This window comes from Coenobita brevimanus, chromosome 61 (genome assembly GCF_032717465.1).
Source record: "Coenobita brevimanus isolate Jiangsu-jjx chromosome 61, ASM3271746v2, whole genome shotgun sequence".
Lineage (NCBI taxonomy): Eukaryota > Metazoa > Arthropoda > Malacostraca > Decapoda > Coenobitidae > Coenobita > Coenobita brevimanus.
This window is the reverse complement of record NC_137014.1, coordinates 533,558-561,003: the sequence shown is the minus strand read 5'-3', so window position 1 is coordinate 561,003 and position 27,446 is coordinate 533,558. Positions and strand designations below refer to the sequence as shown.

Sequence of the window (27,446 nt, the reverse complement as noted above, 5' to 3'; positions counted from 1 at the left end):
TCAATAAGGGCGTAAGTAATGGCTTTGTTTACCCATCCCAACACACACACACACACACACACACACACACACACACACACACACACACACACACACACACACACACACACACACACACACAAAGCCTATTTCCTTTACACAAACGTGATTAACAAGCACTTAATCCCTGTATCCCACTTTCTCTTCTATTTTATTATTACTATCTGGGGAGGTATTTAATTGAGTTTAGGAGAGAGTTTTCGAGAAGGATGGAACAGATTTAACCTTCATTAATCTCATATTATACTCTAGTGCTCTCCTGACCTGAATAACAGCGGGTGGGAGCAAAAAAAAAAAAAAAGAAAAGAAAAAAAAAAAACTAACGCCTACGGACTTGTTGTTGTTGTTATTGCTGTTTTTGTTATTGTTACTGTTATTGTTGTGAACCAAGTGAAATGCAAGAAATCCGCAACTTCGACTGGTCGCTGCCGCAGTCCTTTTGTTGAGGTTACATCGAAGGATTGTCTGTGTTTTGATGGAGTGATGCATATGGTGTGTGTGTTGTGCTGTGAGAGGCTGCACTGTAATCTGACCTCCTCGAAGTGAAGGGGTTAATCACGGCTACCCAAGTTCAGGAACTTTTACCACTTCACTCCAATGACACATTTTACATTATATTCTTGCTTACGTCGGGGAGTTTTATTCAGTTAAGGATATTTTTGTAACTGGAGGGGTTTGCTAACAGTTTTAAATAATCTCTTTGCTCCTAAAAACTCTTCCTAAGTTAAATTCTTGCTGTAAGGCGGCAATGACCTCTGTTACTACGCTGCCATAGTCTTTGTATTGTAATTAATCGATCAATCGTGAGTTAAAATAATAGTAATGTAAGTGATAGCCACAGTAAAATGAAAAGGCGTCATCAGTCTGAAAGGATAAGCTTGTTCACTTCAAAGGGGTTTTATTATACTACAAATTTCTTCTTTTTGATATAAACTTTTGATTATGATACGAGCTTTTGGTACTGATACAAGATTCTGATTATGATACAAGCTTATGATTTTATGCAAGCTTATGATTTTCATACAAGCTTCTGATTATCATACAAATGGAGGCAGGTACCAACATCGACCTTCAGCTAAAGGTCCCTACAGCAACACCCAATGCAGCTCCAGAGACAGGTGTTGTAAAGCCCACTCGCACCTGCCGCCAGCCTCAGCAAAACCGGCGCTTGATTGTCAAACTTTCGACTGGCGATGGCTGTGTGTTGTTTCTTGCTGCTTTGCTCCTGCACCAATGCCACGCCAAAGTTCGCATTTTTGTCAGTTTAGGAGACTCCGTAACACTGCCTCCCTAGCGATTTATCTGTGTTGTTTCTTGCTGCTTTGCTCCTGCACCAATGTCACGCCAAGGTTCGCATTCTTGTCAGTTTAGTAGACTCCGTAACACTTCCTCCCTAACGATTTATCTGTTTAACTTTTTAGCGTCTAGTTTTTTTTGTTTTTTTTTCCGCATCAGGAACGTAGGAATCCGCAGCTAAGCTTGCCAATCCCCACATTTAAGGCTGTACTTGGTCTGTCGCAGTTCTTCTAGTATGCACGAGGTAGGGGGAGGCGATGGCTCAACCGGTAGAGAGGTGGCGTGCGGTCCTAACGGACCCAGGTTCAAATCCCGGCTGGGGCAGGAAACAGTTTAAGGATTTGAATTTCATTAAATCAGGCTTTACTGATCTACCAGAAGACCCGCCGACATGTCGTAAAAATACCCCCGCTAATACCAATACACCAGTCCTGTATGAGACAGCCCTAGCATGTATTCAATATGGACGGTGGGTGTTAGCGCCGAAGTGGTGACATGTAGAGGTGTATGGTATGTAGGAGGACTGCTGGGCCTTGATAGCAGGCTGTGAAGCCTATGCCCAGAGTCGGACACATAAAAAAAAAAAAAAAAAAAAAAAAAAAAGATAAGCACTGCCTCGTACCCTACTGAGTCTTAGTTTTCCTTCGTGACTTTTTTTTAGTACTTTCGTGGCTACTTTTCAATACTCTGTCTCTTATCAATATTTTGTTATCACCATACTACCATTTATATAAGTGAAGTACCTAGGAAATCAATGAACAGAATATCCTACGCCACTTGACTGAACAACAGGCAATAAACTAACTTATGAAATGACCAAGATAAGGAAAGGATGAATTGTCCAGTCAAGGAAACCAAGAAAGTGCTTTGCAGTCTGTGCTTTAAAACCCAAATGCAACATTGTGAGAAAAATGGATAAAAAAGAAGAAAAAAGAATTGGATCGGTTATGCAGGAAACATAAATATTAAGCTTTATTCAACTCCATCGTTATTTATCAATCCCTTAGTTTTACTATGCTCCAACCAGTCAATCATAAACCATATCATTCTGTATATATATTTTGTTTTTGCACTCAGTATAGATCTGTGTTCAGCTGAGAAAGAGTTCCACTGTGGTAATGGTGCTAACGAGTCTACAGCAACCCCACAAAGTCTAATAGTTTCTTCTAGACCAAACAATGCACTGGACGTAGCAAGAATAAGATGGCAAAAAAAATAAATAAATAAATAAATAAAATAAAAGATAAGTCACTGGATCCAGGGAGTTTACCCGACTTCCCTGTACTCCATTTTTACCTATGGCTAATTTAATATTCCATTAACCTCACCTTTACTGTAGAGTAGGGGATATGAAATTGCCTAGTAATCCAATGTGTCTATTTCACATAAAGTCTACACGTGTATACCCGTTTTTTCTCCAGGAGGCACCATATCAAAGAGAATCATCCAAGGACAGAAAAACATACTAATCCTCTCTCAGCAGGGGATATTAACGATCAGAGGGGATGAAATGTTTGGCTAACAATTGTCCCAACCTCTACCTCTGTTCCTTTGCTCTTGTCTCCCTCCCTGTCTCTGTCGCTTCCCTCGCACTTGTGATTCTATTTCTGACTATAATCCTATCACGCTGTCTCTGTTTTTCCCCAACCCCTCTGTTCCTGTCTCCACCCCCCCCTCCTCTCTCTCTCTCTCTCTCTCTCTCTTTCACCGTTAGCTATTTGTTCTCGACTTTTTTTCTTCTTATTTCTTCCTCGGTTTCTTCTCTCCTTGCCTAGTGCAGTTTCGGCCTCCATCTCTCCCTGTTTCTCCCTGTCCCTTCCTCGTCTGTTATTTTCTGTCCTTTCCCTCGCCTTCGTCTCTCCCTGTCAAATTCGATTCTGGTCTAACTCTCTCCTGGTATCGCTTTCTCTCCACCTTTTCCTCCATTCTTTCTCCCATTTCTCTCCAACCTGTTCTCTCTAGTGCAGTTTCGGTCCTCCTTTCTCCCCGTTTCCCCTCTCCCCTTGTTTCTCCCCCTTTACTTTTTCCCATCTATTTCCTCAGCTACCTTTTTCCTCCGTCAAGGGCAGTTTAGTCTCTCCCTCTCTCCCAGTCTTCCCCTTTCCTTCTCCCCCTCTCTTTCTTTTTATCGTTTCCCCCCCAGTTCCTTCTCTTGCAGCCTACCTCACTTTTTGACCTCTCACCACTTCAGCTTTTTTCTTGTCTGACCTGGCTGTCCCTTGCCTCTGTGTGATTGGGTCGCTACAGGTGATTTAATAAGTAAGGCAGAGTAAGGGGCTAATGACTCCTGGTGCGCTGTGCATTAGAGTTGTACACCCAGGATCAAAAGTTCTTCGACGTTTTCCTGCTGGTTGTGGCGATGGAAAGTCTCATGTGAAATATTTTTTTTATGTGAAAGCAACATGAAATACACAACAAAAGCCTATGAGAAGGAAGGATGTTGTTTAACGTTGATAGAGGAATGAGAAATGTGGGAGGACACAGTGATGGTAAGAGACTGTCTGGTAAATATTGTTCAGGGTTGTACGTGGTGGAGTCCAGACATTCATTCCACAGTGGGTGCCCTTCCCGTACAGTCATGAGTGCGCCCGTCCAGATTGCGATGCGGCCACCACCCTTCTCGTCTTCAGTAGGAACACAAAATATAGCTCACACACACAAATGAAAATCTCTATCCCTCTACTGAAATGCTGTCCCTTACTCCTCACTCTCACAACACTGTGTTCACCACGTCAGCGGCTAAATTTTGGGAAATATTTGGCAACGACTGATTGAGTCCCCAGGATTGCTGTTCTCCATGGTGGCTGAATATCCGTATTTTCGTTTAGTATGGGAAGCTTCGTTAACCTTCTTCCGTAGTTGTTTATTTATTTCTTTTTGGCATATTCTTCTTTAGTGTTCCCTTGTAGGTTGTGGATGTCTTTCTTTTATACCGACATGATCTGCATCAGGTAACACAAGAGGATAATCCGGTGTCCCTCGTGAAATAGATCGCCAAGAAATAGCTATTAGGAAAAGTAAGTCAACGAGAATTCAGGTCGCAGCGAGGGTGGCCACGTGCTGCCGCCAGGTTCAGTCAGCGATGAGCTGTGACCGAGGCAGGGGCAGTGTCAGACGCTCTTCCTCTCACTGGTGCCACTGCCACCACTAATTCCTGTCGTATCTGCCGTGATGCCTCGTTCTCATCACACGTTCTTTAGTTCTTAGTAATGTTGTCAGATTTCGAGGGGTTTGATCAGTTTAGGGTATGCTAATCCCATGTTACCTCCTTAGAAGTGTAGGGGCCCGAGGCTAGGCTACCGTGGTCCAAGACATTTTAGGGTAGATAGCCAGCCTTCATCCCATGGTGTAATGACATGATAGAAAATCCTCCAGTAACCTCTTGGGAATCGAAGTTACGCGCTTATAAAGGGCGACACTCCGACTGGGGCGTTCTAATCACTGAACTAACATTGATACCGACAAATTCCAACGAGCCTGCCCAGTCATGCCAACGAGAAATTGTAATAAAGAGACTCGGAGAAACCCTTTTCACTGTTTAATCTACGTTATGCCTCGAACTGTTAAAATGCCAGTCAGACATTAAATTTCGCCTACAGTATACTGACCCATGTGACTGCCTGTTTATTTGAGCAGTTAAGAGTGAGAATAGCTTCAGAAAAAATTTGTCTAACTCTCCCTTCTGTTATCGCCTCGTCTCCCCGCTACCCTATTAGTGTAGGAACGGAAACTCAGGTTAATATTTTTCTGCTTTACCCCCTCAGGCTCCTATGACTCACTACCAGCTGAGTAAAATCGTCCGACGTTCGCAATACGGTACTAGAATTTTCCTGACCATGGAGGGTTAACAGAGGCAGGATTAACAGAGTCTCCTATGACTTATTTTGCGCTGGATAAAATGGCCTGCCGTTAGCTGGAATAGAATGCTAGAGTTGTGGCGACCGTGAGAGTTGACTTCAATTTCATCCATCTTGAAAAACTAAGCTGTGGCAATCGATGAAAGCCTTAGTACCGATGCCAGTCACGAAGAAGTGCGACGAAGATGTAAAATCGTAGAACAGTTTTAAATTTACCAGACCTAGGGGAAAATAAGCCGCAAAAGGAAGACTCTCTGGGCCAAGTTAAGGTGAAAAGAGCATAGTTAAGATGGACGACCTGTAATGAAGTGTGATCAAGATGAGGATAGGCGAGGGAAGCGGGGATTACTTTCGCCAAATCCACTGCTGCCTGACTATCTTAGCGTGTGTGGGAGGTGAGTACTAGGAACAGTGTACTATGTTTATTATTTAACTCTGCTTCATCTATTATTTTCTACCGCATTATATCCGATAACTTTTTGAAAATAATTCTTGCTGTCTCCAGAGCGCGGGATGAAAGTGTAGACAAGAGAAAGAGAGAGAGAGAGAGAGAGTCTTAGTTATACGTGTAGTGAAAGAAGCAATCAGAAATAGCCGATGAAAGAAAAGAATGAAGCCGGATGCAAAACATATCAAGTAAGGAGGGTAAATCACTGAGGCCTTTCTCGTCAGGTTAGGAGGCTCCCTAGCACCGTTTCCTAAGCGATTTATTTTGCTTACAACACCTCGCTCTTCCCCTGAATACTATTTATATCTTTTCATTTCCAAGACAGATTACATACATATCACAATGATGATTATTAATGATCTATATGCATAAATTAATCGGTAAGGAAGAGGTGTTAGGGAACTTCCTTAACCAAGACGCCGCTTAAAGTGCAAAACAGTTACTAACCCTTTGGCTGCGGTGAATTTCTGCTAGATGAAAAATAATAATAATAATAATAATAATAAATTTGCCTTAAGCTGGAATAAAATACGAACTTCTTTAGCCAAAGCATTCATCTTAATACTTTATAAAAATTTTAGTGCTCTATTTTTCATTTATGCATAGATGAATTTTCTTACGCTACTCGATTTAAAAATAAAAAGCTGATATACTACTACTGCTGCTACTACTACTACTACTACTACTTCTACTACTACTACTACTGCTACTGCTACTACTACTACTACTTCTACTACTACTACTACTGCTACTGCTACTACTACTACTCTTGACACTACTACTACTGTGGTTACTATTATTATTATGGGCACCAGACAGACGGTTTGCTAATGTTTATGAAAGAACTTTTTTGTACTGAAAAGTGTAATGAAAGCCGCGTCTTACAGCAGTTTACATAATATCTCCTACGACAAATCAACCCGTAAGTGGTAGTAAGGACTTAACGGCATCATCATACACAAAAGGCTATTTTCCAGTTATTAGGGCGATAGTTGATGAGGACGCGAGTATAATTCTGCTGATGGAGGTGGAATCAGAATACGCGACACCCGAGAGCGACCATTAATCAAGAGCGAGGCATCTGATGGGTAAACGATACTGCCTAATTAGTCACACCGGGATGAATCATGCGCGTAGTAAAGGGATTTATTACACCCGTGTTATTGTAATTAATGCATTTACAGTCTTCGTCGGTGTTGGATAAGGACGCCTTCATGTGGTGGCATTGTTATATCCAGGCGGCTCCACTGCCTGATTACACAAGCTACTCTGAACTCCTCCCAAAAGGTGGACTCCAGGAGAATGGCAACTTGAACCTGCACTCCACCGGGTTCACGTTTCAGATAATCCTGGGGCAACAACAGCAACATCATCATCATCATCATCATCATCATCATCATCATCTACAACAACAACAACAACAACATCAGCATCAACATCATCATCAAAGTCAGCATAAACAAAAACAAATTTCAGTTTTTGCACCCATTCTGTCCCACCTATACCCATTTTAATCTCGTTAGTCAGAGTACGTATCTTTATGTCTTGGTCCCTCCAGACGATTTTATTCATCTAAGGGAGATACTGTTCAAACAAGAAGGATTACATATTGTCCTCCGTTAGTCTTTCACTAATGGGAGCTTTCCAAAAATTAATATATTCACAGTTAGTGGAAAGGAAATAAATATTATGTCCTATGACTGAAGCGGTACATCTTCCACCAAATTTTTCGTTTACATCTCATTTTAATAAGATTTAAAAGGACTCAAATACTGAAAAGTTTTATGCTGACAGTGTAACCTCTCCAAGGGCACAGGGCAGCTTCAGAATTTTAACCTTAACGCCTTTCCACTTGGTCAGTTGGTACTTGTCTCATCCGTGCACTCTGCTCAGTTTATAAATATAGAGACGAATTCCGCTACAAACAGACGATTAGAATCAGAAAAGGTGCTTATATTCATCACGCCCACACGATTATTTTCCAGTAATTTTTCCTTGCCATACTCCAAAAGCACAGGTGACCACTGATCGTGTGGATGGACCTTTAGACCGATTATTAGAGACCGGAAGTTTAGGCACTAAAAAACACTGATATAGGCAGGCAAAAAGGAAAAATAAAATGGCAAAAAAGGCACTGAAAATAGGCATTTATTTTCTGTATGAAACAGCGGTTAAACATCTAAAAATCAATCAATAAAGGATTAAAATTACCAAAGTAACACTTTCTACACCCTTCCTTGGTTGCACATAATTACAAGCATTTTCTTCAAATTAGCAGGAGCTAAATTATGCCGTCTATCAGAGAGTACATACTTCAGTTGTGAAAATGTTCTTTCTACCTCAACTGAAGTTACTGGTGCATACCTGAAACACATAATATCCTCTAATTTCATCGTGATACCGTGTGTTTCGCTAGTACCTTCCAGAACCTTAGCTATGTTTTTCAGGTGCTCCAAATCTTTGTTCCCCAATAGCACTGAATCACATTTAGCTTTTACGTCTTTTCCTATGTCGCCTGGAGCTTTACTAATACAGTCAGTTACTTTCTTGAAGACATGCAGGTTATTCACTAATGATTCGACACGTTTCTCAAGAGGCGTGATGGCCTGTGGCAAGTTTGCGAAATTGGAAGCAATATACACAAGACTGCGCGGGAGTGAGCTTTTCCTCATGATTTCGCTCACAATCCTCACTGCTGCTGAGTCTTCATCTTGTAATGACTCGACAATTTCTTGTATCTTTTCTTAATGTTCTGCATAGTAGAGAACAGCAGAAAGCCATGTACCCCACCTAGTCAAAACAGGCTGAGGAGGTAAAGGAATCTCGGATGCCATTTCCTTGAACAACTGCACACGTGAAGGAGCTTTGAGAAATATTTTCTTTACATTAGAAACTAAGCGATCAACAGTGGGGTACAGGCTACGTATGTGTTCGGCCACTCTATGGAGGCCATGAGCTAGGCAGGTCACATGCAACATATTCGGAAATATAACTTTCAGAGCACGACCAGCTTTTTTCATGTACGGAGCTGCATCGGTAACAAACAAAAGAACATTTTCGTGCTTAACACCTTCGGGCCAAAGTATACCAAGGGAATTGGTAAACAATTGAGCGATGGTAGATCCATTTGTCTTCTCCAGTACTTCTGATACTTATACTCCTTCGAATGTTCACCTGGTTCCAGTGTACCTATGATCACATTACCAATATATCGACCAACAGCATCGGTTGTCTCGTCAACTGAAATCCACACTTTGTTGTTTGCAACATTGTCTCTAATAGACTCTATAACACTGTTAAAGTTGGTGTCCACATAGCTTTTCAGAAATGTTGACTCACTGGGTATGTGCAACATCCGCGCTATATATAATTGGCGATTATATATAGCGCGGATGTTGCACTCCTTGCGTGCTTCTTGTTTGAGAGGCATGCTAATATGACGGTATCTCTGCGGTTTCGTAACACTTCTTCAACAATCAACTTACATTACTTGATACACCTTAACCTGTTCAAACTAATGAAGCGCCTTTTCCCTTTTTATATTTGCTTTCTCATGGAAGGATGAAATAAAGTTGTCAGTGATCCCTCCACTATTAAAGGATGTCGCAGGCGGATTTATTATCTACCAGTAGTAACAATGAAGATTAAAAATACATCATCTGGTTAAAGGAAATAACATCGTTTTATAAGTTACTGAAACAAACCAGATTGCTCTTGAAAGTTACCAATAAGATAAATGAGAATGAGATGTAGCCTAATACGCAAAACAAATCGCTAAGGAAGAGGTGCTACGTAGGCTCCTGTGCCAACGAGAACACGGCTAGAAATCAAAATCGTTATTCCCCCGCAGGAAGTGCTTCTTTGGTGTGGTGTTGGCAGAGAGTGAGCACAACACAGGCGGCTCCAGGTAATCTTCTCCTGCCGGGAATTTTTTGAGTCGAGCGGAGTGCTGAATGATAAAAAGGGTTCTTGTGCGAGAGAGGCTGCCGGTAATTGGTGTTCTGCTCCCATCGAGTAAATGAGTTGTTGTAGGAAGAGCTTTCTGATGCCTTCTTTGTTGAATGAGCGGACTGTGTTAGCGGTAAAGACTCATATTTTCGTCGACAAAGCAGGCTTCCAACACCATTTTCATTATTGTATATTTCGACACATGGCATACTTACCTTTTCCTGTATATGTTTATCCATACTACGTCGATATTCACAAGGCAAACAACATACAAAACAATATTGTTGTAATTATGAAAACAACTATCGTTTATGGATAGATTTTAGAGATCTTCCTAATCCCAAGGCGATAGGAGGAAGGGAATAGGAAATATATAATCGCAGGAAAATGGTTAACGCTTCAGCAAAAGGATGTTATATATATATTTCATTCCTGATGTCACTAGGTGATTTTATTGTGCTTAGAAAGAGGCCCCAAGTAGAAGGCACTAAGAGATGATGCTAGTCATGAAGAAGTACTAAGGAAGTAACATACAGCAGTTGTGTTGTCTTATTTTCTGCCACTGAGCATTAAGATGAGCTAAACAGTGTGGGAATGCTCTTTGAAGTGTTGTCTCAGAAGTGTGCGTCGGTAAGATGGAAGTAGAAGGCCTGTGGGTTTGTGTGAGTTCGAAATGGTTCCTGCGAATCCCTGGCAATGGTTTCCTTTCACTACTTTATTTTGAGGACGTGGAAAGTTAATCTCCTAAATCTGGCTACGTATTTTTTTGTTCATTTTAACTCTTCTTAGATTATTTTCTTATATTTTCAGAAACCTTGTGTGGTGACGAGGTTTAAAACAGGTTCCTATAACCCCTCCAAAACCTGATATCTTTCACTAAGCTGAATAGAATCGTCTGTAAGTTACAAAAGTGCAGTTAAAATGTAACCTTGAAGAGGTTTAATATGAATTTGGAGTGATGTTACAGAATCTTACATGATTGAAGACGATAATTTACATCTCAGGTGTTTTAGCGTGTTATGGTGAAAGTGAAATGTGCTGTTACTGCTGGTGAAGGTTTTGACAACGTTTCATACCATTTGACTTACATGTATCAGTTTATTCAGCTGTGGGCAGCACTACACCGTAATATGGCGTTGTGTGTTGTTGTATATCTCAATACAGTATATATTATACTAAATACCAACCGCTGTTATTCTGTATTTAAATTTTGTGCTTAAAATGTGGGAGTGTATAGTATCTATCTGTCTATTTATCTATCTATCTATCTATCTCTATGACCTCTCTCTCTCTTTCTCTCTCTCTGTGCTTGTGTGTGTGTGTGTGTGTGTATGTGTGTGTGTGTGTGTGTGTGTGTGTGTGTGTGTGTGTGTGTGTGTGTGTGTGTGTGTGTGTGTGTAACGAACACAGGGCGAAAAGCCTACAGAAGTTGTTCGTTTGCAAAAGAATATCGAACAAAGCAAACAAACTAGAATACACTGTACTGAGGAAGACTAAGCCAGCCTTGCCCAGTTTGTAGCTAAACCCTGGTATGAGAAACATGCACAGGGAAAGTGTGTGTGTGTGTGTGTGTGTGTGTGTGTGTACAGGAGGGGGCAGAGTGTGTGTCGCAGAGAGGACATGCAAGCAGTGTGTTTAGAACAGCTCACGGTGTTATGTCGATGGTGAAAAATGCAATATTGTGGAGAGAGAGAGAGAGAGAGAGAGAGAGAGAGAAAGAGAGAGAGAAGGGGGGCAGAGTAGACGCTAAAAGAAAATCAATGATGAATGGAGAGCCGATGAGGTTAAAAGACCAATTCCACGTAGATGAGTATGATATAGCAAACCTCTGCACACTCAAGAGGTGTACTTCTAGTTAAGGGCCCCCGTACTGAATGAGGCGTTAAGTAGAGTCAAATGAAGGGTGAAGTAGATTCAGTACAATTAATTCAAGAGAAGCCAGTTTTACAAGAGAGGCAATGCGTTCTCTTCAATAAAATTCTTAACGAAGAGTGACATGAACTGTGGAAGAACTGTAAATGCTTATTACAAATATCATTGGGATTTGTTATGATCGGAACATAAACAGTGCCAACTTGACCCTATTGTCCATTTAAAGGATAGATTAATGATGCTTATCCGTAAAAAACAACAACAACAACAACAATAATAATAATAATAATAATAATAATAATAATAATAACAATAATAATAATAATAATAATAATAATAATGATGATGATGATAATAATAATAATAATAATAATAATATAATAATAATAATATGGTGCTAGCCATGACGAGGCGTTAAGATCATTCAGTCATAATTCCTGCACTATCTTATTCTACCACTGAGCTACAGGAAATACGTTGTAAGAGAACGAAACTCACCTAAGTCAGGGTGGATGAACCAAAGTGTCCTGTAAGATTATTCACCATCTTAAACTCAACCTCCTCAGCCCGAAACCTCTGGCAGTTCAAACAAATATACTTTACGTGACCCCCAATCATCTAGTTAACTCTGATATCTCTTACACACTTTTACAGTATCATACCTTTCATTCTTCAACGTCATTCCATATATTTTTTCATCGGTCTTGTAATTCTCTTAAAATTCTCATCAACCACACACTCCTCGCTGTTCTTACTGGATCAGAGAGGCGAGGTATCCACTTCTGAGATATTCCAGCCTCTTACATTGAGCGGAAGTTGGAGGGAGGCAAGATTTCCGGTCGAACTTCTCGCATCCCTTAATGTAAGAAATAAGAGGCGATTTGTAACACGGGTGGTGGGTGATGGGGTTGCCACAGACCTAAGCCACAGAAAGACGGAAGGGAAAAGTAAGAGAACTTGATTAAACAAAGGAAATACAGAGGAACAGATGGGAAAAGGAACAGAACTAGATGAAACAAAGGAAATACGGAGGAACAGATGGGAAAAGGAAGAGAACTAGATTAAACAAAGGAATTACAGATGAACAGATGGGAAAAGGAAGAGAACTAGCTGAAATAAGGAAATACAGAAGGAGAGAAGGGAAAAGGAAGAGAATTAGATTAAACAAATGAGGTGAAAGAGGGTTGTGATAAGCTGAAAATAGTGGGATGATTCCTAAAAGGCACCTAGGAAAATAATACAAAGATAGAGAGGATGTGTGGTCTGACAGTGGAAGTGTAGGGGAAATCAAGAAAAACTAAAAAAAAAGAAAAATAAACGAGATCATGAAGAACTAGTGGCAGATGCATTGAGAAATACTGCTACAAAGGAGGCACGAAATATAAGTGCATGAAAAAGGCTATATATGAACTCTTCATAGGGAATATCAACAGAACGAAATACGAAATAGGTATAGTAAATAGTGGGGGTAGATTTGGCAAGCTGGCAAGGAACACAGCTGCTTGGGGGAAAGACAAGCATAACGATTATCACCATCATCATAACCCTGTTTCCCACTTTCATACAGGGAACGAGTATGAACAGAAATTAGAGTAACAAGAAAGGGAAAATAGAAAATGAAAGACAGAAAATCATCAGAGTGCCCGGCAACAATGGGTATACCTCCAGTCACTTATCATTCAAGGCGTCAGACTTCTCAGGTCCGCCCTTCAGCACAGCACAAAGAGTAAATATCCGGTAATGGCAACAAAACAATTACTGTAGTCGAAAGTGAAGTAAAAGTGTATCTCTCTAGCCTCCCTAATACACCAGTAGCTTCTGAAGGAGTGTCGAGTCATTTATTATGAGTTACTTAATCCAGTCAGTCCAGGAATGGTAGTTCGCAACGTCTAATTTAAGGTTTACGTAACAAAATACAATACCTGCCGTAGCTAAGTTGTTTTTGTTGGAAGGACAAGGAACGAAAAGCGTAGATTCTTCCCGTGTCTCTTTTTCTTCCTGCAGATAAGTTATTAAGTAAATAAGTAACTGAATAAATTAATAATAACACTTCAGGTCGAGGAAGCTATATTTCCTCTACCTCTGAACAATTTAATTCTGCTTAAGTAAGCCTCGCGTATTGAAGAGATTGGTGAAGGCATTTATATAACTCATGTTCGCAAGTCTATCGTAAACTTCATAAAATCTAGAGATGGCAAGACTAAAATCAGTGTTCCTTCAGTTTCAAAAGCATATCTTGAGCTGTGTGAAGCCGTCTGGAGAGAGAGTAGAAAGAGGTAACGTCCTAGATCAGAAGAGATTAAGAGAGGAAAATGATCACAAATGTGTTACGCATCCGAGTCCTGGAGCAAAACAAAACACTCAGCATTCTTGCGCCTTATACAGCTGCTCTGGCCGCCTCCTTGTCTTACCTAAACTGCTCAAAATTCCTGCCCTAACTTCTTTCTCTCAGCACTTGCATCGCCTCACAATTGTCCTAAGTGGCTGGACGAGGCGGGACAAATCTGAATCTTACGAGCAAATATTCTTGCGGTTTCTCCTTATCGTTGTGCGAAGTGTGTGTTGCAAGAGTGTACCGGGAAAGTGGTGGGATTTGACGTTTAAGTTCAAGGGCCGTATTTTTTTACTAACTTTAAGCTGTGCATAATATCGGTTGTATGTAAGCTTGCCTCCATTCATGAAGCCAAAAAACACTTGAAATCATATAGCAACCCCCCCTCACCCACCCCCCCAAAAAAAGAAACATGACGAAAATCCTTAACTCTCCTCTGCTCAAGTGATAGCTAGATGTGGTCAGACTGCAGGATAAATTTTACTGGCAATCAAGGAGACTCATTACTACCTCATTGCTAAAATCCACTGAATTTCCCAGAACCACGACTTAGTATTCAAGATATGAGAATGGCGTAATTAACTGTTATGAAGATTAGTTTATGACACAAACTGGTTAATATTCTTTATTAACTCCTTTATCGACTCCTGTTGTGTTGTGGAGTGGAGGATAACATGGGATAATTATACCGTCTCCCCCTAAAATTATCGGCCCTTTCCTTCTCGATACAGTATGACAGTGAGCGAAGCCTTCTAAACATTCATTGTATACACCTGCATTACATAGGTAAGCTTGTCGTCCTAGCATGCTATTCCCATCCTCTGTTGGTATATGGAGGTGTGTGGCAAGCAGGTCTGTTAGTCTTCGGGGAATGAAGTAAGTTTATTAAAAAAAAAAAATAGTGTATCAGCCGCCAATACAAGACATACTTTTGTCATATTTAACTTTTCCATAAGCAACTTCCCATCAGGTAACTTCTTCATCTCCCTCCAATTTTTCACAGACACGCAGGAGGAAAACTCATTAAACTGCTCACCCAACAAATCCTCCAAAAGTACTCTTAGTTTCTTCATCCAGAGAACCTACTCTGTTTTATATTTTTGTCATCTCCAAACAGGTTCTTCAATATTTGAGAGATTCTTAAGAGTCTTAGATGTGTAATGATTAGCTATACTCTTCATTTACCCCCTTGACACGAGAGATCTTCACTAAGTTAAATGCAGTCTTCTCAAAGTATCAAGAATAAAATACAGTACTAAATTATTCCCATTGATACAAGAAATCTTTACTAAGTTCAATATTATCGTAACAAATCAAGAATAAATTACAATACCATATTACTTCCTTTAATACGAGAGATCTTTACCAAGTTGAATGTTATATCTAGAAATATCAAGAATGAAACGTCAAGAACTTGGGCCGCAAGCTGTCGATGCAAAGCGTCGCTCGTTGTGCCTCCGCCAAGTCTTGCACACAGACTTGCCATATAAACTCTATGACCTTGCTGACCTAATCAGTTCATCGTCTCTCCATACTGTATCATTGACAAAAATTTGATCGAAATCCGTCAAGGGGTTCAGGACATATCGCGCCCACAAGGATAAACTAAGTCTACCCCATATGACCTTGAGCTTTGATCCCTTGACCTTGCTGACCTAAACAGTTCATCGTCCCTTCATATTGTATCACTGACACAGGTTTGGCCGAAATCCGCCAAGGGGTTCAGGAGATATAGCGGCCACAACAGTGTTACGGACGCATGAACCCAAGCACTCACGCTCCCACGCACGCACGCAAGGACAGACCAACCAGTTAATGTCTCCTCCACCATAGGGTGGCGGAGGCATAATTTATTACAATACCAAACTGCTCCCTTTAATAAAAGAAATCTTTAAGTTAAATATTAGCCTATCATCTGGAAATAACAAGTATAAACTGCATTACCAAATTATTCCCCTTAATACGAGAGATCTTTACTAAGCTGAATATTATTGTCTGGAAATGACAAGAATACTCGCCAAAAATGTGACATCGTACTGATGGGGCTGGAAACACGGGAAACTAGACGTAAAACACAACAAAGCAACCCAAGTCCCTGAAAAACACAAACACGTTTACCAATAGTTCCCTCCGCCTTGTCTCGTCAAGAATTCTGACAACAAAACATCAGCAATGCAGACGAAAGAGGCAAAAGGATTTTCCCTTTCCAGAGATTGCCCTGCGCAAAAATGTTTTGCCTTGATTGCTGGCGCCCTAGACATGTTGCGTGTGAGGAGGGGGAGAAGGGGGATTCTTGCCTGGCTCTTGTGTGTGTGTGTGTGTGTGTGTGTGTGTGTGTGTAATGTTGCAAGTCATTCTGTGGTACTTCAAGCCTAGTGGGTGAGTGGGTAGGTTGGTGAGTGGGTGGAGAGAGAGAGAGTGGGTAAGATGGACAGGGTGGGTGGTGGAGAGAGGTAGTGGGTGAGGTGAATGTACAAGGTGGGTGGGTAGGTGGTCAGGGTGGGATGGATGGGTGGGGTGGGCGGGTCAGGTGGATGGGCCTTGTGGGTGGGGTTCACCATTGGGCTTTGGGCGGACAGAGCTGGTTTGCAGGTTAGTTAGTTCTATTTCCTGACTTCATTTTGTACATAGATCTTAGGTACATAATAATTACCGTACTACATGCTAATAAATTAATGAAGGCAGTATGTGTGGTTTCGGAAATGAACAGTAAGCTGCTCACTGGTTTCTCGAAGCCCTGTACGGCGAAATGAACTGGTTTCTCGCAGCCAGAGCCGAGATATGAACTAAACACGAGATGAGAAGGGCAGACACTAGCCACCTGCCACACGATCAGCATCTCCCTCTCTTTCCAGCTATCATCACTAGCTGACTCGCGTTTCAATTCGTTTTATAATTCCACATTACTTTATTGCATTATCCATATATTATTATACGTGAATAAAAATGCTGCTCCCTAAAGTAACAGTAATTAATAAACGCCATACTCTTTTTTTTTCAGTACCATAAAAGATACCATATGTTTCGTAATTTCCCTCCTGTCATACATATTTATTCCTTCATAATTATATCATTACATGGAGTGACAGATGAGGAAGTAAAGGAGCGCGGTGGTGTTGATGTACATGTGAATGAAAGCATTAAGAGAAACTGAGATCATTTGGCCATGTGAAAGGATGGAGGGTAAGAGACTGACTAGAAAAACGTATGTGAGGTGGGGGAGAGGGAGAGGAGACCGAGACTGAGATAAAGGGATGGTGTGGAGATCTATTTGAGGGTGTGTGTGTGAATTGGAGGGACGGCAGCCAAACGGTAGAGGCCAAGGCGATATGGAGGCGGATTGGTTTTGGCCACCCTTTACGGGATGAAGGAGTCTGGTTATAGGCAGCTAGATAGACATATATTATAACCACAATGTTTGTCTTAGTAATATTATTAAGGGCAAGTGGCTAAACAAACTGAAGCTTTATATTCACGATATAATGTACTGTCGTAATTTATTTTGTGATAATTTTGATGATTTGTTCTTTTCCCATATCTTAATTTTTGTGACCTATTTTCACTAAGATCTGAACTACATGGTCAAAATTACAGAATGGTGCCCAGACCTCGGGATGCTTCGTTTTACGAACATCACAGATCAGTGGCTGAACTAACAGTGCCTGAGCTATTGAATGTACTAGTGCTATCCCAGGTTCAAATAGACAGAGATCTTAATAGTGCTCTGAGCTGTCTTTAGGAAGCAATTCTCTCCCTAATTATATCCCTTCTGGTTGCATTACTTAAACTGGTATTATTACTGACTAAGTCATTCTTACTTTCTTGCTATATCGGCACCTCATGGTCATTTGTCTTTTTAGAGGATTTCTCAGATATTGCCGTCTCCTCAACTGACTGACAAGAGAGAAGATCTACGAATAGTCAGAGGGTATATAAGAGCGCTATAACAAAGCTAACCGGTGATTTGGATAATTTCCTAGCAATGACAACTATACCAAAGATACAAGACTTTCACAAGTTCCTGAAAACCACTTGTTATTATTATTGGTAGTTTTTGACAGGGAGGAATTTGGACAAAGAATTGTGGGACATCTCTTATGAAAGGGATGTTTACGCCTATTGCACAGAGTAAAAGGTACCGAAAATGGTGACCGAAAAGGGAAGAAACTTTCAGAGGTACGATGCCGTCAATCGTGGTTATCTAAAATTAACACTTCCCACCTTTAGTGGTGAAAGAAAAGAACTGAAAGGTTGTCACTGTGGACTGTACGTTGCTCTACCATCCGCAGTGCAAGATAGATAATAATAAAAGTTTTCATTATCTAAAGGAACAGTTGGAAGTGGAGGCACTACAATTAACTAAAAGTTTCCAGTCAGGAGGTAATAACATTAAATACCTCTTGGGGCAATGAAGTTAATAATAGTATACGTATGTCACTGCTTTATTACAGTTGCACGCAGATGAAACTGATGTAGACGATCTCAGTAGGTTTCACCCTGCAGTGTGTAGCTGCTTTAATTTATTGTAGATGGTGATCATTATTATTTGAGGGGAAAAAATGGCAAAAGAGGTCTTAGGTCGCTCTAACTGAATCAATTTAAGGTGGAATTAGCAAGAGAAGTCAGTATCCTTGCAGTTAAGTAAATCACATACCTAACGACTAGATCAAGAGGCAGTGAAGGGGGAAAGTAAAGGAACACCGAGTTTCTCTTTAGGCGGAAATCAAACTGAGAAGAGGATGGATGTTAATGAAGAAGTGTCTGCAAAAATGTCCTCATGACTTTGTTGTAAGATCGCCTGTCTCATGTATTAAATGAACAAAGCTAATTTGGCACAAGCTAAGGAGATGAGTTTGTTTATGAATGGTTTATCAGCTAAAGAGGAAAGAACAGAGAGGAAGAGAAAGGTACAGGAGCAGGAAGATTGTGAGGTAGATAGAGAGGAAGAGAAGAAAGACAGTTAAATGACGATCTGTTAAAGTGTTATTTATCCTTCTTATTTATACCTGTAACAAACAACTGCTAAACACGGAGGGAGGGAGGGGTCAGGACTGTGCTATGTGTTATATAAACCATACTATAATGTTTTCTGATGATTTATAAAATGATTCCATAACAAACATTGTGGACGCAATGTGCATAATAGTGTTCATTCATTAATATTCAGGCTATTTCAGCTACTCTCGGAACTAACGGACTGTCTGTTCTTTCCGAATACCATTTCCCCCCACTCTGTTGGGAAAAGGGTTTACTGTATTCCTATCCTGTGTTGCCTCACTTATGTCACAGCACCGATGGTCTGGGGGTTGGAAAATGATGGTGTTCCCTTCACAGGCTGTTATTTATATCCTGCCTCTCTTGGCGTCCGTTACCGGCACCCTTGAATGCTCTGCGGGTTGGAATCACAGCTGTTATACCTAACCCGTAGGCTATTCCTCCATCATATGATGTGATGTCAACGGTGAGAGAGCTGGTGTGCTCTTTCACAAGATATTAACTCGTGCTCCCCATCAAAGGCAGTGGTGGTCTGCAGGTGAGGAAGGTGGTGGTGCACCCTCACAAGATCAAGGGGTTCTCTCAGCTTAGTTCCTCGATGTCCTCTATATAATCTAACCCTTACTCCTCCGTGTGTTGGGCAGGCAGTGACGGCCGACGGGTGAAGGAGGTGGTGGTGCTCCCTCAAAGGATCAAGGGGTTCTCTCAGCTTAGTTTCTCGATGTTCCCTATATAATCTAACCCTTACTCCTCCGTGTGTTGGACAGGCAGTGATGGCCTACGGGTGAAGGAGGTGGTGGTGCCCCCTCACAAGATCAAGGGTTCGGGTGTGGAGCTGCAGTGCCTGTACGAGCTGGATCAGACGGAACAGCTGTATTCTGTCAAGTGGTACAAAGGCATCAGGGAGTTCTTCAGATACGTCCCCGCTGACACGCCGCCCATCCAGGTCTTCAACGTGTCCGGCGTCAACGTCGATGTGAGTAACAGTGCCGCTGTATGCTGTATTTACATGAGGATTTAATTCATGGCAGTAGGCGTTTGTGGTTTAGAGATTCTTGTAATGTAAATAACTTGTTTTTTGTCAGAAGCACATACTGTCCCTGGAAAAGTTACAAATTTTTATTGCTTCTGCTAATGTAATGTTTTTGCGTATCAGTGAAACAGAGGAAACCTTTTGAAAACCTTAACGTGACCAGAGAGGTAGCGGGCACATGTGTCAGATACCTGGATTCAGTGGGGGTTAAAATTAATGAATGGTGCTCGATTTAACCTGCCATTGGTAGGGGGCCACTCCACTGGAGCGCTAAATCAAAATTTGTTTTCTTCCCTCGGTCGGCCTCAAATACCCCAAAACTGATGGAAATGAATTTTAAAAAATATGATTTTTACAACTGGCCAGCAGTTAGGGATATGGTGCGTGTGGTAGTGTGGGTGTGAGTGATGGCGCAGGTGGACAAGAAGTATGTTCTGTCATTTTCCCATGAACTCATTCTCCAGACCTGTTAACACTGTCTTCCATTCTCTTGACCCCTGCTCCCCTGTGCCTGCCGCCATGATGGTTTGCGATGGTGTGGTGGTGTGGGTGGTGGCGCAGGTGGACAAGAGCAACAGTCGTCGTGTGCTGCTGAGAGGGGCGAGTCTGCGGACGTCCGGGAAGTACAAATGTGAGGTGTCCGCTGAGGCCCCGTCCTTCCACACCGACTCCGGCACAGGACAGCTCCTTGTCGTCCGTGAGTCAATGCAGCACAAGCGTCTGTGATCCTTAACCTATTAGAACCTATTATTTTACAAAAATCATGGATGTGAGAATCTTCAAAAGTAATCAATGAAGTGGCAGACCCCGTAGTTTGGATATTTGAACTTCGTTACTATGAGCTGGTAAACAGACGGCGGTATGTTAAATACAGTTCCATTAAAATCCCACAAAGAGCAACAATGAGTAGTAATGAAAAAAACTTTTGACTGCCAGGCAGCCAAAAAAATCCACAGCTTACATGGAGTCTCGTGTAAAAAGATTTGACTTCAAATAAAAAAATATATTATCCACATCTTGTTCAGTGACTTGATACGTCCGCATCTGCCAGTTTTTCTGCGCTTCAAGGCAGTCCTGTTGCTTTTCATGTCGATGTCGGCTGGGTGAACTACCGGTAGTATTTTTTACGACAATCTCGCCAGGGTTAATAGGTCTGTTCCTCTTCTATCTCTCTTTTGTATTGGGTTCCATTGTAAGTCGTATACAAGTTGAAATACTCTGCTCCGCCCCATTAATTTTCCCCTGAACTAGTTATACCCCTTCCCCCTCCCGTTTTTTTTTTTTTATTACAATGATTAATAGTGCTGTGGTATTATGCTGTTTTCAAATATTCTCAGATTAATAGATAGAAAGATAGATAGAGAAAGGTAGATAGATATAGGTAGGTGGATTTGACATAGATAAGTGTGTGTGTGTGTGTGTGTGTGTGTGTGTGTGTGTGTGTGTAATAATGTTTATGGATACAGACCACAATTTCCACAAAGACAAACCACCTCTTGATACCGCACCTAAACATCACTATTCTTACTCTTGTTCCACTCTGTATTTCGGCTTCCAAACTTCAGGTACACTTGTCTCTTGTACATATAGTTTTTTTTTCTTTCGTCTTGTTTTCACATAGTTGGTATCGAGATGAATGCAAGTGGGTGTAAAGATGAGAGAGAGAGAGAGAGAGAGAGAGAGAGAGAGAGAGAGAGAGAGAGAGAGAGAGAGAGAGAGAGAGAGAGAGAGATTGCAACCACTTCCATACTAGTATTTAAAAAAGCAACGCTGTCAATTGCTCCTTAACTATAATGTCTCTCTGTATAATGTATGCCAGTTATTTTTGAAAACGGTATTGATTTTGTTCTCATATGAAGGTTTTATTTATTTTTATTTTTTTGGCTCTATATGACCTAGTTGTTGTGGCAGCATTCATTTCAGTTTCTTTCATTATACAGTACAGTATCATAGACTAAACCACAGCCAGCTGGTTAATTAAGCCTTATATCAAGTATTAAAACACCATTTCTTTTAATCTATATATCCAACAATACTCCAAATCATCTAATTCAGCCTGTATATTTTCTGCCATATTGAGCCTAACAATACATTAAAATTCTTGGACTTCATTAAGTATAATGTTTCTCAGTAAAATTTGTCTCTTTTAATATCACATCCTTGTTAATACAATAAAAAAAACTGGTAATTATCTATTGAACATTACGCTATAAACTGTTATCCTAATATCACAATGGGATGCATCAGTGGAGACATAACTCGGCAACCTTTCGGGAGATTATACGGTGATCCAAGGATGTTTAATATCGTGAAGAAATAGACGACATCTTGCTAAGTATGGGTTTTAGGAGATTGAGGTGAGTTGCATTATTTCAAGTTAAGTCAGTTAGGTCAGGAGTGAGTAGCATATACAGTTTTGTTCTGGAGATACCTACCTAGGGCATTGACTCCGTGGATCACCAACACCCATAGAGAATAGTCATGCACATTGAACCTATGCGACCTGATCTCAGCCGCGAAGTGATATAACAGTCCTATAACCCCAGTGAGACTAATATTTATGACCGTGCCATATATTTTCTCACATTATATAAGGTACAGCGAGAGGGGACGGAGATGTTCTTTCAAATCCAGAGTTGTCCATTCTTTTCTCATCCCACTCCTCATGTGTTTTGGGGACGAATCACTTACGGCATTCAGTATTTGCCGGGTTTCATTTTCAACTTCTCATAAGCCTTTCATACTTTACGGCATTTTTTTTGTGTGTGTGTCCATTAATTGCTTATGTGATTAGTAATTTCATAAAGCAATTAAAATGTCTGAGCTTCTTACACAAGCAGACTCACGTGTCTGATAATAAATTAGTTCTCTAATATTTGTGCTATAAGACTGCATCACTGTCATGTCTGACTAAAAATTGTTATAATGCCGAAGATTATATTCAGAGAGGTAATAATTAACTTTAAATATTCACATAAGTTTTCTAGGTAAAAGGTATACACTACAAATTAATCAAAATACTTCTTTCGAATATTATACCAAACTACACCAAGAATCTCTCAAAAAAATGCAATATACCAGATGCCACTATGTCCAGAATTCTAGCGGCACTGTTTTGGAGCTGTGAATTCATATTTTGGGCAATATTTGTGTGTGTGTGTGTGTGTGTGTGTGTGTGTGTGTGTGTGTGTGTGTGTGTGTGTGTGTGTGTTTACTGCTTTGTGAGTTATATATGTATCTGCACTTATTTGTATCAGTTGGTAAATTAGCACAACCATAGCAGAGTAAGCTAACCTAACCTAACCAACTAATTCCCGGAAAAAGAAAAAATGCTGCAACTGCTACATATCTAAAATTCTCTCCCCAGACACCCCTGAGAGTGACCCCCACATCAGCGGTGCCAGGCCCAGGTACCACGTAGGTGACCCGGTGCAAGTCAACTGTACCTCGTCCCCCTCCAAGCCCGCAGCCGCCCTCATGTGGTACGTCAACAACAACCAGGTACGCTGTGCTCGGGTGAAGTCGGCTTGTGTTTACCTGACGGAACTGAGTCACTATTCTCATTAAGTCTTAAATGCAGGAAATTCGATGCTCCTTTGCTGCGAGGTAGGGATGAGTCTCTTTTGGAATAGTCTGTTTGTTTTAATCTGATGGAAATAGATCACACCCACAACTTAAATATTAAGTTGTAGTTGCGTGATTTTCAGTGAACCATAATTATGAGATACGAAAGTGTCTCCTTGGTTACTAGTCAAATCGGCCCTCCAATCTGACCACAACTGATCATCAACTGAAACGAACGGGGTTGGAGCTCGTCAGGTTATGCAAAACACTCTTTTGCGGTGGGGTGCATGATGAAGTGGTGAGGTGGTGATGCTTAGTGGAAAGTTAAGGGATGGTTTGATACATTGGGAAGATGTAATACATGTTAGGTTCCGAGCTAAATTAATATGATGCAGAGAATGGTTGTGTGATGGTGTGGTGTAGTGGCAGGATATATAATGATGAAATGCTGCTGTGGAGGTTATATGATGGTGTGGTACTGTGGTAGGGTACATGATGGTGTAGTGCTGTGGTACGGTGTATGACGGTGTGGAGCAGTGGTAGGTATATTTTAATGGTGCGGTGCTGTGGTAGGTTATATGATGGTGAGGCACTGTGGTAGGGTACATGATGATACAGTGCTGTAGTACGGTGTATGATGGTGTGGTATTGTGGTGGTGCTTTGGTAGGTTATGTGATATGGTGTTGTGGTAGGTTATATAAGGGTGTGGTACATGTACTGTGGTAGAGTACATGATGGTGCAGTGCTGTGGCACGATGTATGACGGTGTGGTGCAGTGGTAGGTTATCTGATGGTGTACATATGTCACTAGCCGAGATTAGGTTAAGACCACTAAATTGTTGACTACAGCAGCTTTTATGAGCATTATAACTTGGTGACAGAGGAAAATTCAGGGAATTTCTAGTAACATATGTTCAGGACATCTATAAGCTGTTAATATTTTCACGGCATATTCCTATTCAGTTAGCTATAAAACACACACACACACACACACACACACACACACACACACACACACATAAATCAAGAGGCTTAAGCAGAATAAACAGCTAAATCTACCAAAGTTTTGTCATTTGTTTACCAGTAACTTTTTCCGTGTGCGAGCGCGTTCGTGCGTGTTTCCCTGTGTGTGTGTGTGTGTGTGTGTGTGTGTGTGTGTGTGTGTGTGTGTGTGTGTGTGTGTGTTTGTGTGTATGTGTGTGCGTGCGTGCCAGCGTGCGTGCGTGCGTGCGTGCCAGCGTGCGTGCGTGTGTGCGTGCGTGCGTGCGCGTGCGTGTGTGTGTGTGTGTGTGTGTGTGTGTGTGTGTGTGTGTGTGTGTGTGTGTGTGTGTGTGTGTGCGTGCGTGCGTACGCGCTGTTACCTTGTTCCACCCTTCCACCCTCAGGCGGACAGCACCTCTCTGATCGACTACGCCCCCGTGCCCACACCTGACGGGCTCGAGACTTCTATCTTGGGTCTCCACTTCCGCGCCGACATGACTCACCTGCAGAGCGGCCACCTCAAACTGCGATGCACCGCCACCATCGCCTCCGTTTACTACCGCGAGAAAACCATTTTTACTCAGGCAAGACTCACAGGACCGCTACACAGCCAGAGGCCAGAGAGTCACAGCATCGTTGCAGGTGAGTCTGACGTGCGATAGATGGGTTTGAAAAGCAGACACTGAGAGTAGACTTGAGGGATTTACGTCGGTGTAAGGAATCTTGGTAAGTAGCAGGTAACAAAAACAATTTATATGGGGAAACCTAACATGGCATCACGCTTTCAGTACATGGATGTATGCGAATCGTATGTTTGGGGGGATTAAATGCCCCAGAGTGAAGAAGGGCCTTAGAACTGAAGAGAGTAGAGTTGTTGGATATGTGAGACTTCAAAGAAGTAATTACTAGAAAGAATTACATCAAACAGGACAGAGGTTAACAGTTTTAGCGTTTTAACTCCAAATGTTCTATGTAGCAACGAATGTCAAATGCAGGAGTCGATTTTCAGCTAACCATTATCTACACTGTAGCATGTCAGATGTTGTGCAAGTTGATGGGCGTACATAGACTCAGCTCTGCGCCAGAGTGTGTTGGCATCCACTGATGTGTTGGCAATGAACGTGCAGGTTTTGTGGCATATAGTATTGCTGATAATGGCGTTTTGGAGCAAAATTTAAAGCTGAAACTTCTAACATTTTTTTAACCACCAGTGCTCGATTTGAACTCTACCATTACGTTTGTTGTCCTGCAATAGTGAACCTAAAACATGTCAGAAACGAAAACCTGACTCATAAGAAGGAAAGGAGAGAGTAACAAACCACCAATCCACATATCTTAAAGCTATATTTGTTATCTGAAATAATTACTCTTGTTCAGTCGACAGGTTGAAATGTAGTGCAAGTAAATACATTCATTATTAAACAGATAATAAATTATGCCCGCATGTGTGGCAATACACGGAGTGTATTGTGTCGCTCGGGGTGCGTTTGTGTCTGCTTGCCTATTAGTATGTAGATAGACTAAATAAAAGAGTTTTGACTCGATTTAAATTTGGTGGCAAGGCTGAAGAGCAGCTAAGGAATTTCTCTATTGAACATCTCCCTTTCTGTCAGAACTGTGACATGGATGAGGATTGAGTGGGTAGCATGTACTGACGGAGTGTATGCAGAAAAAAAATGTGGTGACAATATTCAGTCAGCCGTATGTGTGGAGTTGTACGATTGTTGAAGATGGGAGTCTGCGGAAATGGATACCTTAACTGAGGAACAAATGATGTACTGGGTTTTTATGGTACTGGTGATTTATATTTTGGAATAATGAGCGAAGCATAACATATATGAAAAAACGGGTATGGACAATAATGAAGTGCCACACTTACACCAGAAATACTCTTGGTATAATCATCCTAGATTACTTCTACGAAACTGATTGTATGCAGATGTTTAGTACACTTACAGTAGAATACTACTTACTGCCTATGAGGCTGACGGAGGATTGCGAATGTTTGAATGATAGGTAAAAAATCTGTGTGACCCATTTCACTTAGCACTTTCTAAGAGTTCTGTGTTCTCTTTTTTTTCCTGAGCATACCTTAACCTCGTCATTTAAGTGGGCAATTAAAGCTTTTCTATGTTTATGACGAGGTAATGCCTTCTTTAGTGAAATACAATAATGGACAGTTTTCACCAAATAACAGAATCTATATCTTCTTTTAAACTACGTACTGTGAGGCAAGTGTACCTCTCACATTGTAATTAACGTGATATTTCCTCTTTGGTGCAGGTGAAGCGGGACTGGCGGGCTGGGTTTTTGGTTTGGTTGTTGGGGTGGTGTTGGCCCTCCTCAGGTAGCCTTCCCCTCTCCCTCACTCCCCCACCTTACCTCACTCCGCCACACTGCCACTAGCGAGGGGAGATGCTGTGAAGAATATGCCGACCTGAGCCTCCTACAAGGTCAGACCTCAGAAGGTGGACATTCCTTGCAGACTGTATTGTTCTCGTATTTCCATTTTTCAGTAATATCTCTATCTCAGGAGTTATCGGAACGTACCGCTGGCCTAAACATAGCTGTGTTTTACTTACTACCAGGGAGTGTGAGTAAAATGGAAGGGAACGAAGACTGGAAACTCTTACCCTCATCCTCCTTGTACTGGCACAAGTATGTGGCGTGTCCTCCTGCCCAGCACCTAGTTTGTAAGCACCCTCACAAGAAAAGGAAACAGATTATACCTATAACTTTATCATTTAGTTCATATATGAACGGATATGAAGAATCTATCTCTTTCTCCTTCGCCAGATATTTTAATCCCAAGAGTATGAACACGAGACAGTCACCCAACTCACACCACTCTCAAGCTGCATAATTATTTCAACGTTACATGTGCGCCTGGAAAACATGACTGGGGTGATGATAACAATAATGGTAATCCACATTAAATCTTTGCTCATCTGCTTGAATACATTAAATCTTTGCTCAACTGCATGAAACTGTTGATTGGTGATTGACATAAAATCATTTTTCGACTCGAAGTTGATCTTCGTAATCACCGTATGTTACAGAGACAAAATGAGGAAAAAACA

At 41.3% G+C, this 27,446-nt stretch overlaps 1 protein-coding gene across 1 annotated transcript in view; it reads left to right on the top strand.

Annotated features, from left to right (window-relative positions):
• The first annotated feature begins 1,084 nt into the window (after positions 1–1,084).
• LOC145403563 (uncharacterized) overlaps positions 1,085–27,446 on the top strand; it is a 33,200-nt gene continuing 6,838 nt past the window's right edge. The window contains exons 1-5 of the mRNA XM_080275241.1: positions 1,085–1,238; positions 19,555–19,763; positions 20,382–20,517; positions 23,188–23,321; positions 24,771–25,008. Coding sequence (XP_080131367.1) covers positions 1,085–1,238; positions 19,555–19,763; positions 20,382–20,517; positions 23,188–23,321; positions 24,771–25,008 — 871 coding nt within the window. The remainder of the gene's footprint in view (positions 1,239–19,554; positions 19,764–20,381; positions 20,518–23,187; positions 23,322–24,770; positions 25,009–27,446) is intronic.